Source organism: Ursus arctos, unplaced genomic scaffold, assembly GCF_023065955.2.
Source record: "Ursus arctos isolate Adak ecotype North America unplaced genomic scaffold, UrsArc2.0 scaffold_19, whole genome shotgun sequence".
Lineage (NCBI taxonomy): Eukaryota > Metazoa > Chordata > Mammalia > Carnivora > Ursidae > Ursus > Ursus arctos.
The window spans coordinates 43,525,186-43,539,619 of record NW_026622863.1 but is presented as its reverse complement, the minus strand read 5'-3'; the positions used below and the strand labels follow the sequence as shown (position 1 = coordinate 43,539,619).

General features: G+C 52.6%; 1 protein-coding gene across 1 annotated transcript in view; it reads right to left on the bottom strand.

Moving 5' to 3' along the window:
• The window catches only part of SIPA1L3 (signal induced proliferation associated 1 like 3), a 225,034-nt gene that overhangs the window by 71,302 nt on the left and 139,298 nt on the right, over nucleotides 1-14,434 (bottom strand). Inside the window, exons 5-8 of the mRNA XM_057314358.1 lie at nucleotides 11,094-11,282; nucleotides 10,068-10,242; nucleotides 6,920-7,023; nucleotides 4,087-4,244 (exon numbers count right to left, since the gene is read on the bottom strand). Of these exons, the coding sequence (XP_057170341.1) occupies nucleotides 4,087-4,244; nucleotides 6,920-7,023; nucleotides 10,068-10,242; nucleotides 11,094-11,282 (626 nt within the window). The remainder of the gene's footprint in view (nucleotides 1-4,086; nucleotides 4,245-6,919; nucleotides 7,024-10,067; nucleotides 10,243-11,093; nucleotides 11,283-14,434) is intronic.

The window sequence follows — 14,434 nt, the reverse complement described above, 5'->3', positions numbered from 1 at the left end:
CCTGGAAGGTGAGTTTCTGCATGCTTTCACCTTCACCTGGCTTCTAGTGAATCCTGCCATTATGAAGCGGCAGCAGGCGACAGGAGGGGACAGGAGAGAAAGGCTGGCGGATTGCTTTCTCTTTATGGCCTTTTTGCTGGGCGGGGGTGGTGGCAGTGGCTGCCGTCCCTGATCCTTCAACTCACAGCCGCAGCTCCTGTCTGGTGGCCCCTCTTCCAAAGCCTAGCTCTCTCTAGCTTCCAGAAACTTCTCCCATCCTCTCCACCCTCATCAAGCCAAAGCGGTGGGTATGTCTCCCTGCTGCTGCGGCTGGTCCCTGGATGCCTCACTCTTCTGTACTGGTTCCCTTAACGTAGGCCTGCCTGTGAGTAGCCTGTTCATTCATCTTCGGTTAAAACCCAAGTGGGGCATCTGCCTCTTGAGGGTCCATGATGGACACAGGTGCTAGCAAGTGACCAACAGACTACCGATCTGCAAGAATCAGCATGGCTGCCCCACAAAGAAAGGACTGGAAGGGATCAGAGACCATCGAGGGAGCTCCTGCACACCCCAGGTGGGTCAGGCCAGATCCCTCGCTCACCACCTCCACTGTTCAGGTCCAGCGACCCTTCCCCAGTTCTGGAGTGCCACGTGGGCAGGTCCCACCTGGAGCTTAGCTGATCCCCCAGCACCAGCACAGGTGTTCACTACTGATTAAAATACTGACTTAGGGGCACCTGGGCGGCTCAGTTGGTTAAGCGTCTGCCTTTGGCTCAGGTCATGATCCCAGGGTCCTGGGATCAAGTTCCACATCTGGCTCCTTGCTCAGCGGGGAGCCTGCTTCTCCCTCTCCCTCTCCCTCTGCTGCTCCCCGTTTGTGCTCTTTCTCAAATAAAATCTTTAAAAAAAAATAATGACTTGAACAGACCAAGAAGAAACAGATTTCTACCAATGCACAGGAGGTTTTCTGTAGGTTTGACAGAAAAAGGCATTTCCCACGGGTGAGGTTCTTCGAAGGCCACACAAACCAGGCAGGTTTTCTTCTGTGCAAAGCCATGTGGGTAAGGCCTTGCCTACAGCCTGGGGGAGGGATGAGATAACTTGGCCAGTCTTTCTAAATCACAGTGTGTCCACACTGTACTGTACAGATGTGAACAGCTTTGCAACTTCTCCAGTCAGCACCTCGCTGCTTAGAATGACAGACTTTGGGATTTCCCATAATCCTGATTCATGATTTTAAGAATCATGAAATTACAAGGTGCTGAAGGTTTCTGGACAAGCAGAACAGCTGGTCCCTTATGTCCCAACAGGCGGGACTGGGTTTTCACAGCACACAGGCTGCAGGGACGCCGGTGTGCCCCTCAGAAACAGCACACTTGGAACCAGAAAGGATGGCACCTCGCTACACAACCAGGAGACGGAAGTATTTCCAGAATACTCAGTTATTCCTTAAACAAATATTTCCTCAGGGCCTATGATGTTTGGGCCAGGCATCTGTCTGGCCAGCAAAAATGTCTTTAGGGCCCACTAGATGGCAGGCCCCGTGCCATGACAGATACACAGAGGGGGATGTGACATGGGGTTACCTTCAAGGGAGGCTAGGGCCATGCCAAGAAGTCGTTTTTATAGCATGATGGGTGCTGTGATGGAAATGTGTTTGGGGACATGATGGGGGTACAAGGGTGGGGGCAGGGTGTGGTCTCTCGGGGATCAGCTGCCTACGGGGACGGAGGGCGGGCAGCTTTGGTTGTGTCTTTAACATTTTCTTTCTTTAAAAATAAAGAAAAGAGAGCTGAAGCAAATATGGCAAAATGTTAACATCTGTTAAATCTGATGGTGGGCACATGGGTGTCTGTTATATTATTTTCTGTGCTTTTCAGAATGTTTAAAATATTGCATAATAAAAATATTTTAAATTAAACTGTAAAAAAACAAAGGGTTTAGGGATGCCTGGGGGGTACAGTCTGCTGAGTGGCCGAGTCTTGATTTTGGCTCAGGTCATGATCTCAGGTTGTGAGACCGAGCCCTGCAATGGGCTCTGCACTCCACTGGGAATCTGCTTGAGACTCTCTCTCTCCCTCTCCCTCTGTCCCTCCCCCTGCTCACGTGGGGCGTGTGCTCTTTCCCTCTCTCAAATAAATAAATAAATCTTTAAAACAAAACAAAACAACACAGAACAAAAAAACCAGGGTTTGTAAATCAGAAAAAAGCCAGCATCCTGGAGGCCATGGAAAGGCTGGCCTGGACAGGTGGGGGGGTCGGCCGTGGGTTGCTGTGACAGCCCAGGCAGGAGAGGGGAACGGGGGAAGGGGAAGGGCTCACCCCACATCCCCAGCTCAAGCCTTGCCTCTGATGCGCTGGGAGAAGGTGGCCTTCTCCTCTGGGTTGTGTGTGTATGTGAACAACTCCATCTTCCCTCACCACGGCTAACTTCCAGCTCCCGAGGAACGTGGGACATCATGCGAGTGTGGCTACTGCTCCATGTCCCAGGAACAAAACGAGCAAGGAGAGAGGGGGCCTCGGGCCTGCTGACGCCTGGAGGCCCTGCCGTGCAGTGTGCTGGCTCCTGGCAGCCACCCGGGCAGCACATTCAGCACGGCCCTCCTAACCGCACTCACTGCACGGTGGTGGAACCCTCCTCCCGTCTCTCCTTCACCTCACCAACAGAAGAAAATAGTAGGTTCTGGCAAATCCGCCAGGACCACCAGTGCACCTACTGCACATATCCTTTGACTCCGTAGCCCTGTTTTTAGGAATTTTCCTAGCTGTCTACTTGGACGCATGTGCAATGAGAGCAGAAACAAGATTATTCATGCAGGACGGAGTGGACAGTGGGTGACAAGAAACAACCCACATGCCCATCGAAGGGGGAAGATTCTCGTGCATCCACACGATGGCAAGTCACGCGGTCCTAAGGAATTTGAAAAAGCACTTTATGTACTGGTTTGGAGAGATCTTAAGGATCAGTGAGCAGAACAACAAAGGCTGCAGGATGGTGTGTGTGACGCGCACCGCGTGTATTAACAAGGGGAAAACGAATACTTAGAAGTAGTTGCCTGCATATGTATGAAACAGTCGGATGCACAAGAAACTGCTAACAGGGCGAGTGGGTGGGGGCAGGGGTGGGAGGGGGACTGTGACTTTGCTTTACTTTTTATATCTTTTGAATTTCAAACCGTTTTCAAAAAAATGGAAAATAGCGAGTTCCCCAGAGTCTGCAGTGCTACTCCAGGAACATGTGCGCCCTTGGCACATGGTCATCGGTCAGGTGGCGTCCAAGGACTATAGTTCTATCCTCACCCCACACCCAGAGAGCTTTTCGCTTGGCCTCTGGCTGCTGGCCGCTCCCCGGGGTGAGAGCCGGCCCTTGGGGAGGATGCCGAATGGGTCTGAGGCCTGTGCTGCCTGCTGATCTGTGAACGAAACCTCAGTTCCATATCCAGAGTGGCGCGTGTGTGCGTGGGTGTCTGCCCTGCCCCCATCCTTCCATCTTCTGATTTTCCTTTGGGCCATCACTCCTGTGTCTCAGCCCCTGTGCCCGCCCCGCCCGGGTACGGCGATGGCTTTGCTCTACGATGGGCTCCTCACCCCCCAAGCAGGTCAGCGAGCCTCAATTCTGGAGCTTCTTTTCCCGGGAAGTGAAGCTCTCTTTTGGCTGGATCTGCAGCTGGGAGGATGTTAAGCTTCGATCTGCCAGCAAATGAAGCAGCGTACAGGAAAGAGGAGAAGGTCGAGCTACGCCTGAACCTGTCATTTCGGAGAGCCAATATATACAAATGCCTGTCTTAAGCCAGATCGAGGAGGGGTTCTTGTCACTTGCATCCGAAAGATTCCAGGCAAATATGAATCCCTAATGGTCTCCTTATCAAAACTGGGGTGCCATACCCCTTTTTGACTGAGGATCGCTCTCTAGAAGGTGTGGGGATGTGAGGACATGTGGGGAGTGGGGACGTGAAGCACACACAGGCGGCCAACTGCTGGCTGTCTCTCTGCATGCTGCCCGGGGATGGAAATCCACTGCTGTGACTTCCTATGGGTGCAGGGGAGGGGGCAGGGCTGGGGGGCCATCCCCGGGCTGCTCCCTGGAGCCCGTGCGGGGGTGCGTACCTGTAGCAGACATTATCAGTGCAGGGGTTGTGAGCTCGGATGATGATGAAGACGTGCTGAAAGTGTGAGCGGATGTTCTTGGGGGTGAAAGGCAGCGCCCCTGGCTCCTGGAAGATGATCGTCACAATGTCGTTTCCTATGTGCCTCTTTCTTAGTAGCTGGTAAATGGAAATGGGGGAGAGGAGGGCGTTACAGGTTGGCTTGAAGGCCCTGCCAGGACCCTCACAGCAGCGTCCCCACCACCTCGTGGTTCTCACTCCTCCCCGGTCTGGTCCCCACAGGCAGCCAGAGGGAGCCATGGACCTGGGTTGGATCATGTCTCTCCCTGCTCAGAGCCCTCTGGTGGCTCCGCCTCACTCAGGGTAGAAGAGTCCCCACATGGCCCAGGGGGCCCCCAACACCATCTGCCCCCCTCCCACTTCTCTGGTATCTCCTCCCACGCTCCCCCTCGCTCACTCTGTTCCCACCACACTGGCTTCCTGCTGCTCCTCAATTGCACCAGAAACACTTCCTCCTCAAGGCCTCTGCCATGGCTGTTCCCCCTGCCTGGAACATTCCTCCCACAGGGACCCACGGGGCTCCCTCCTTCAGGTCTTTGCTCTAACACCTCCCTCCCACAGAGGCCTTTGTTGACTGCTGGGTCCCTGTGACAGCCCCTATCTCTACTCTCCTGCTGCCTCACTCAACAGTTACTGACACTGAGCACATGGTGGCTTTTCCCTCTTCCTTTTGTTTCTTGTCTGCTCCTTCCCACTGACACTTGTCTGTTTTGTTCGTTGCCTACTGCTGTGTGCTTAGTGCTGACAGCAGAGTCAGCACACAGTAGGTGCTCAATAAACATCTACTGTAGGTAGACATGGGCTGGCAGACGCTGACTTGCTCTGGGCCTGGCTAACAGCCCACTGTGGCACGCGGGACACCGCCGGCAGGGCCGATCCCAGGCCACCACCGCCCCTGCCCCGGATACTAGGGTTGGGAGGGTTGGGGCAGCTGTGGCTTCGGACTGGCCCACGGGAGCCCAGTCCTCTCTGTTTCTCAAAGTCTCTAACAAAGAGACTGTTACCTTTATAGGTGATGACGTATTGACGGTGTTTTACTTAATTGCTGACATTACAGTGTTCCTATTTACACGAGTTGAGCCTTTGCGGGACTGCCATGGTCAGGAATCCACGATGGAAACGTGAGGTCCACAGATGGGCGTCCCGTGTAGCTTGACACGAAATGGCCCAGAATGTGGAATCCAGACACACTTACACTGAGTGGCACAACTCGCACTACGGAACTATTCTCTATGTGTGCTTTAAACCGGTGACATTGCTAGGTAAAGTACCCATTTGCTGTGGCCAGCCCCGGGCGAGGCATCTCACCACTGGGTCTCCAAGAGGCCAGCTCATCTTATCACAACAATCCTGTGAGGCATGAACTCATCCTACCCTTTTACTGATAAGAACACTGAGGCTCCCAGTGGTTAAGTGACTTGCCTTCAGTTTCAGTCATGGGGAGAAAAAGCCAGGATTTGAATCCACTTCTGCTTGACTCTGCAAGCCAAGCTTTCCCCACCTACCAAATACCCAGCATGAGGGACTGCTTCCTACGCCCCTCCTGGATGTTAGGCTCTGCCTCATGCAGGGACCTTTCCCAAGACATGGGTGCTATCATTCTGCCCATTTTACAGAGGAGGGACCCAAGGTTCGGAGAGGCAGGATCACACAGCTAAGAAGTGGCAAAGAAAGAACTCAAACTCAGGGCTAACTCTGAGACCAACGCTCTTACAGAACGTTACCAGGTTAACCTTATGAGATCACTCCGATCTGACCATTTTTGGTCTATAAAATCTACAATGTCATCTGTACCAATGGAAAAAAAAAGGCATTTCCTAAACCACAGGTCTGTGGGGTTTCTGTTCTTTAGAAACTAGGAAGAGTTGTCTCAGGACAGCATCTGGATGGCATGTCTAGGAGAGGAGCCTCATGAAGTGGGCGTTAGCTGCTCTTGCCCACCTAGTACCTCTTCCTTCTTCTGGCAGCCATGTCCATCCCTTTTGGGAAAGCACCTCCCTGATCCCTGTCAACGTTTCACATTGAGCTGACCCCATTTTCCCTCCCTAGGGGTGGACACGTGCTTCAGGCTTGGCCAGTCAGCTAGTTCCATCCCCGCCCCAGGCCCAGGGACTGGCAAGTGAATGGTCAACAAGAGTCAGGCCTGAAATGTTTCTGGGACGCCAGGGAGGCACAGCTCTCTCTCCCTGGGGTGGCTCTGCTGGTGGGATGTGAGCAGAGGGCATCTTTGCCACTACTTGGGAAGACCTGTGAAGAAGGCCACGATGAAGAAAAGCAGAAGGGAGAAATGAAAAGGATTCCTAACATTGTTGAGCCCCTGGATCCAGCCATACCTAAAGTCAACCCTATCCTGGCACTTGAGAGTTACACCACACAGTAAGACTCATTTTTTGCTTATGCCAGTTTGGTTTGTGTTTTTGTTACTTCTGGTCGAAATAATGTTTACTGATTCACTCTTCTTTTTCACAGGACCCCTGATGACACAACAGACTGTTGAGTTGGGTAGCTAGATGATAGCAGGGTGGCCAAGGAACAGCTAGAAAAACACTGGTATCAAACGACACATGACCTAGCCTCCATCCCCTAGGTGACAGGACCGTGGTGTGGAGGGTCTCCAAGGCCATAGGCCCCCATCTGCTGCACGGGATGGTAGCAGGAGAGCCAATGCCCGCCAGGCAGCCAGCTACCAGCCACAGGGAGGGAGAGTGAGTTGGAGTTCAGTTGTGCATCCACTGGAAATCATGTGGGGCCCCCCCGCCCTGGGCCCCACTGACCTGCTGCCTGTTGTTGGGGGTGTAAGGGAGCAGGGTGGAGACATGGAACATGATCTCGTAGTCCTGGTATGTCGTGTAGAGGGAGTGGGTGCCCGTGGAGTCAGCTGCAACAGAAACACCAGTTAGCACCACGTTTCTCCAACCTCTGGGTTTGTGCCACGTCCCACAGGCCATCTGCATTCATTTTCAGCTTGATGTTTGCACTTAACTCCACTCTTTAAAATTAAATAAATTTAGGTAAAAAGGAAACCTGTTACACACCCAACACGTTGGTAAAAATTTCAAAGTCTGACTGTAGCAGGGGCAGGTGGGGATATAGAGCCACCGGATCCCCTTCTGTGGCTTGTTAGGCGTGTAAATTGGTACAACCACTTTGGAAAACTTCTTAGTAATAGCTAGTGATTAAGCCTGAAGATCGGCTTAACTGACGGCCCAGCACTTCGTCTCCTAGGATCATAACCTAGAGAAATCGCATACACGTGCCCTGCGGTATAGGTAACGAGTGCCTTCGAATGTCAGTCAGACAGATGAATAAACAAACTGGTATCCTCAAACTGTGGAAAAATACAAAGCCTTGAAATGAGCCGTAGTCACCACATGGGTGAATCCACATATATAATGCTGAATGAAAGATGCCAGACACAAAAGGAGCACATACTGTAGGATTCCATTCACATTATGTTCAAAACAAAGCCAAACAAGTTACATTCAGAGATGCATCTATAGGTAGCAAAACTATGAATGACAGTCATGAGAGTCAGGATACTAGTTGCCCCCAATGGGAGGGGGTTGTGACCAGGGAGCACATCTGATTATTGGCTCCAGGTTTCCGAGGGGGAACGGAAGCACAGGGAGGGAATGACTTGCCTGAGGTCACACTGCAAGGCACAGTGGAGTCTGGACTGGAACTCAGGCTGACTCCACAGTGTTTTCTTAACAGTACTCGGTGCTGCTCTTAAGGGTTTCACATTCCTCATAGGAAGCATCCACATCCCTAAACTTGTGTCCTGAGGGCCCTGCAAAGTGGGTCCTGCCTGCCTTCCTCACTCCATCCTCCACATTAATTCCCTGCACGACAGCCTTTAGACCTCACGGCTTTTGCATGTGCTGTTCCTTTCTCCTGGAATGCTTTTCCTGCTCCCTCTTTGCCTCTTATAGTCCATCTCACCCCTCTCAGGCCACAGGCCATGTTCTCCAGGGCCCCTTCCCCACTCGGACCTAAGATCAGGTTCCCCATGCATGTTCCTCTCATCTTGAATGGCTCCTTCCTGCCCAGGGAGAAAGGCTGGGAGGTTTTTGTTGAACAAAGGAGCAAACCCACGAACTATGCTGCCAGGATCTCCAGGGTGTCACGTTCACCCCAGGAGGCCCATTCGTTGGCCCTTTCAGGCATTCAGGGCCACCAAGCTTTAGTTAACCACAGGTGCTGGCGAGACAGTGGTAGAACAGCCCGAGAGTGGCCTTACATTGTGGGGAGAAGCTGGGACCGGTGAGGGCACTGAAGCAACCACTAGCCAGTGCTAGAGCCAGGTCCGGGGCCAGGTGACCTTTAGGGGGCTGCAAGCCCAGGGCATCCTTATCTGGTAGCTGGGGACACTGGCAGCAGCTGGCGCCTGCGTTAGGAGTCTCTGTAAGGTGCTGCGCTGGCGTCTGATCCTCAGAGCAAGTCAGGGAAGGGGGGCAAGAGGACGGCCGCCACGTTGGGCAGGACGCTGAGCCCCAGGAGCAGGCATCTGTCTGAGAAGGGGGATAACAAGTCTGTTCCTTTTTCTTAGGGCACCGGCCCTTCAGCGGTGAAGGAATCACCTGAAGGAAGGAGCAACAGAACCACAGTCCTAGCGCTCACGCTTGCCACTGGCTTCCTGGGCGCCGGGTGTGGAGTGGATGCGGCAGCTCGGGGAGGCCGGGCAGGCCCAGGGTCCCGCACGGGGTGAGGGCTGGGTCTGGTAGCTTCACCACTGTGCTCCTGAGGTAAGTGCCACCATCAGCCTCACTGGACAGATGAGGAAGCTGAGGCAGAAGGAGGCAAAGCCACCGGTCCAGGATCCCTAAACCAGCGATGGCACAATGATCTTATTCCTCCCACTGCCTCCTTCGATGGACGCAGGACAGACGCAGGCCCCAGCGAAGGCTCCAGTCATCGTGCCCAACTTGGTTTCCTCACCTGGGCCTCCGTCTTCCCCATGAGGAAGCCGAAGCCAGCAAGGTGAGGAGAAGAGCCGGTGATCAGGCCAGGGCCCCATCACAGGGCTTTCCGACTCCGCCAGAGCAACTAACCCGGCAAAGGCGCCCCTCTAAGGACGCTGGGCAGTCAGGCCTCTCCCCAGGGAGCTGTGATGTGAGTCCACAACATCGCTCTTCCATCCCCCCAAACTGCCATGAAATACTTCCATCCTATTCGTCCTATGTACACATACTATGTACATACGTGCATATGGATGCATGGAAACGCTGGAAGGAACATGTTGTCTCTTGCATCTGCCTTATAGGAAGCCGACCACCACCAATTCTCCATGATAACGTACATTTTCTATTATATCCACCCTCTCCCTGGAGGCGGCCACCACCCTGAACGTCGTCGTGTCCATCACTGCCTCGCTTGTCTTTAGAGTTCTACTGTGCAAGAGTAACCCCCTGAGACCATACACTGTTGAGTGTGCTTTAAAAATAACAGTTGTGTAAAAGGCATCACTCAGTACCCGCTCTTGTGAGGTCACTGTCCATGCTCACCGACAAGCATGCCGCCCTTGTCCAGGATGACGCCTGCGACTCCTGTCATTGCTGTCACTGTCACACAGCACTGTGCTGTACGAAACACAATTCTGCCCGTGCGCGCTGGGCCCCTTGGGTCATGAATCCTCATCTCCCAGCGCACGTGTGCGTGAGTTCTCAGAGGATGCATCTGGGAGCGTGACTGCTGACCCCTGGAGGTGCTGTATCTACAAACTTTACTAGAATATGCCCTACTGTTTTCCAGAGTGGTCACACTATCCACGTCCCCGTCAGTGGAGGCTGAGAGCTCCCACTGCCCTGCGTCCTTACCCAGGTACCACCGGGCCCTGTGACTTTGCCCCCGGGGTGGGCATGCGGTGGTGGCCCCCCGTGATCTAACCGCCCCCTCTCAATGTGAGGCCACCTCGTCACTTACTCTTGACATCCAGCTGGGCGGCATACTTGGTGAAGCCCTTCAGGCAGACCTTCTCCCCGATCAGGGAGAGGAACTCCTCGAAGGCGGGGCCGGCCTCCTCGTTGTTGTACATCTCCTCCTCGGAGCTCTGGCCAGCCTTGCAGTAGAGGATGCCCACTTTGTGCTTCCGGCACAGCTGCAGAGGCGAGAGCAGCTCTGTGAAGCGGGCCCCGCGAGCGGGGATGTCAGAAGGAGCGGAACAAAGGGGCTTTCTCAGGCATGGCATCCAGGGAGCTGCTGGGGTCCCACAGCCATTCAGCGCCGCAGCCAGAGAGGAAGGAGAAAGGCACGGGGGCATGTCCCCATTGTCCCTCTCCCTCCTTCCCATTCCAGAGAAGCACAACAAGGTGTCCGTGCAGCCAGCTCCTGTTCTCTCTGTAGAGGGCCGTGCCACTCTCCCAAGAGTAAGACACCGTGGCCTTGGCTGGCTGGCCACAGTAGGTGGCCTGGAACTGGCTAAGATTCTGCAAAAGGAAATTCTCATGGGCTCGGGGCTCAGTACAGTCAACACTGTTTTCAGGGGGTGGGCCTACAATCACCATGTTTGATCTGTGTCTCGCTCATTCCCCTGGTCACTGGTGACTGGACCGTGGACAGACAGCTGACTTAAGCGTGGGCCAGTCAGAGGCTCTCCCGGGACTGAGAGTCAGCCAACTGGGGTCTGCAGGTAGCTGTCATTCTCATAGACACTCTAAGAACTGTGGGGGGACAGAGCAGAGGAAGCCAGTGTGCAGAGAGGGGGAGGGAACACACGAACACACACACGCACGCCCAGTGGCTGTCTCATCCTCAGATCATTTTTCTCCTGAGGCCCTGTCACATCCCTGCTCTTGGCACCCTTGGAATTTGATAATAGATCCCTCCTTTTACTTAAAGTAGCTTAGGTGGGTCTCTATTCTGAAAAAAGAAGAAGAAAAAAAAAAGACCAAGACAGAAAGAGGTACCAGGATGGGGTTGCAGTGGCCCCCCCTCTGGCCCCCAGCTCACCCCTTGCTCGTCGAGCTTCAGCAGCTGCTCGGTCACCTTGGGAGTGTTGAGAGCCAGCCGCAGGCAGTGGATGTTGAGCTCGGGGATGACGTACTCCAGGGCGTCCTTCAGGGGGAGGCCCCGCCCTGTCCCATGCTTCGTGGCGGTGGGGGTGGCGTCCTCCAGGATAGAGCCCCGCAGGGTGATGAGCTGTTTGAGGAAGGGAAGGTCAGGTCAGGAAGCTCTCAGGACCCAGGAAGGGAACAGCATCCTGTTCTCAGAGCAAAGTGTGCGATGGTCAGAAGCTTGGGGCCCAGGGCCAGCCCTGGGTTTGGACCAGGATTTGAACTTGCTGCTTCCTCTGTGTGATCTCGAGCAGCCACCTTCAAATCTCTGGGCCTCAGCTTCTCTTTCATGAAATGAGTATAGTGATGGCATCACAGTCCTGAAGGGTGCTGAGAGGACTAAGCTGGTTAAGATTTTGAGACAAAGGATGGAGCACACCTTTGTCCGTCAACAAATACCAACTGAGTGCCCCCGAAGTACAGCCCTGTTCTGGGTGCAGTGAACGAAACAAAGACCCCTGCCCACACCCAACTGGCATTTAAATGGGGAGCAGATTATGTCAGGTTAGTAAGAAGTATAATGAATAAGACAGGCTCCATAAGGAGAGTACCCAATGAGCACTCTGGCTTTGTTACAGTATGTGCACATGTTATCGTGATAACATGGTTCGTCTGAGGTGGGGCCCAGGGATGTATGCACACGTGCATGTATGCATTCAGATTTATATAGGTGGATACTTAATGCACGTGTGCACGCACACACACAGTCTTTTCAATCACTCAGGTGATTCTGATGCGTAGCCAGGCTTGAAAACCTTGAGTCAAGCCAATCACGGCCATCTCATTGCCCTTTCCCAGATGGTGCTTTCCAAGTTTTTCCTATAGCTGGCCACATGACTAGCTCCAGGTAATGACACGTGAGGGGAATTCAGCTTGGGAAGGACTTCTGGGCACATGTGCTTCCTTTAGTTAGAGGAAAGCCTTTCCACCTGCCTATTTCTTCTTGTTGAGGACATTGGTGTGAGGATAAGAGGTTTGGGGCTGTGGCAGCCATCTCGTGATCACGAGGAAAGAGACAAGAAAACCATGGAGAAGTTAATCTCTGCAGTTGCCTACCTCCAGAACTCTCATTAGAGAATTAAAACAACCCTCTATTTGTTTTAGCTATGGTTAGTCAGATTTTTCAGATTTACAGACAAAGCAGTTTCTAACTGATACACCTTTATAACAAAGTCACATTTGTGAAGGTGCAACTGACTATGTTATATTCCAGGTACAAGAGTAATTATCTAACTAAATGTATAGGTTTGTTCAGGGGAGGTTTTGTCATCTCCATTTTACAGATAAGAAAACTGCAGCTCTGGGACACCTGGGTGGCTCAGTCGGTTGAGTGCCTGACTACTGATTTTAGCTCAGATCATGATCTCTGGGTCATGGGATCAAGCCCCGAACTGGGTTCCACACTCCGCAGGGAGTCTGCTGGAAATTCTCTCCCTCTGCCCCACCTCTGTGCACGCATGTACACACACGCTTTCTTTCAAGAGATAAATAAATAAAACCTTAAAAAAAAAAAGAAAACTGAAGCAATGAGAGGTTAGGTGTCTTCTCTAAGGCCACCATAATTAAGTGACAGAACCAGGATTCCAATGCAGCCCTGACTTTTCCAAAACTCATGATTTTTTTCTTTGAAGGTTTTTAATTTTTTTTTTTTACTGTGAAGCATTATCCACATACAGAAAAGTACACAACATATGTAAGCATAGCTAAAGGAATTATCACCCAGCAAACACCTAGGTAATCACCACCAAATCAAAAAATAAATATTTTCAGCCCCCTGAAACCTCTTCCCTCCTCCCCAAAGCCAACTCTACCCCAACTTCTAACTCCATAATTTATTTCTGCCTGTTTTTGAGCTTCATGCAGTTTGTATTCTTTTATATCTGGATTTTTTCTCTCAAGGCCATGGATATGAGATTCGACCACGTTGCTGTGAGAAGCTGATGTTTTGCCACGATGGATCCAATCCATTCTACTGTGGAGCACAGAAACTGCTTCCAGTGGTGGACAACTACGAGCGCTGCTGTTAGGAACACTCACAGAAGCACCTCTTGGTGCACACGAACACATTTTCTTTTGCGTTTATACCTAGGAGAGCAACTGCTGAGTCACCGGGCATGTTAATCTTTAATTTTACTGAAGTTTTCCAAGTGGTTGTACCAATTTACACCCCGCTAGCCCTGATACCTCCCGCTGCTTCATGTCCCCGTTACACCAGCTCTGGCTTCTATTCACAATGTGAGCTGGCCATCAGGTGATGCCATGGGCAGGGCCAGGCCCTGCAGCTCCAGTCCCCCAAAACAGCACAACGGGGGGGTCTGCAGCAATACCAGGAAAAACATCCTCCTTGAGGGGACTGCTACAAGCACCCAGAACACACTTGAGACTATGGTTTAAAGACTAAGGAGGATCAGTGTTAACTGGAAAACATGCTGGCCCTAAGTCAACATGTTGACACAGAGGTGGCAAAAACAATGTGTCATGACATTGCCTCTAAGCATACAGCCCACCCTTTCCAAACAGGACCTGGGCAAGAGGCGTACACAGAAGGAACGGAATGATCTCGTGTTTGGGAGTTCCCAGTTCTGGCCCCAGTAATTAATAGACAAGTCTCTCTTATCATGATCTTGAAAAAAGATCATGAAAAGCAATGATGACGGTGCTTTGCCCTGCTGGTCTGGGTGGCCCTGCTGGTCTGGGCGGCCCTGGGACTGTAGATTTTAATGAATGCACCAACAGGATCAGTGTTTTTATATCCTGCTGACGCTGGCCCGCAGCGCCCTCTGCTGGGCCCAAGGGGAAGCGTGGTCCTGCACCTCATTCTTTCTCCCGCACTAGAGACAGGTGGCCTCCCGTTATATTCTGGCTCTGAAGACTGGACCAAAAGCCACGACCTGAAAAGCTCCCAACTTCTCCTTTTCTGCTGGGGATAATAAGTAGGGCACTGGCAGGATGCAAGGAGGGGCCAGCCATCTCTAACCTCCACCTGGTCCTGTCCACCATCATCACCTACCTGGCCTGTGATAACAGCCCTCCTCCTGGTCCCCCTGCTGCCCCCCCGCCACCACCCGATCCATTCTTCCCGCAGCAGCTTGAGTCAGACCACGCCTCTCCTCTGCGCAGAATGGGCTAGTGGCTTCCCATCTCTCTCCAAATAAAATCTATATACCCTGCTCAGCCTGCAAGGTCCTGTGTGATCTCACCCTCAATGACACCTGTCATCATTTCACAGAGGATAAC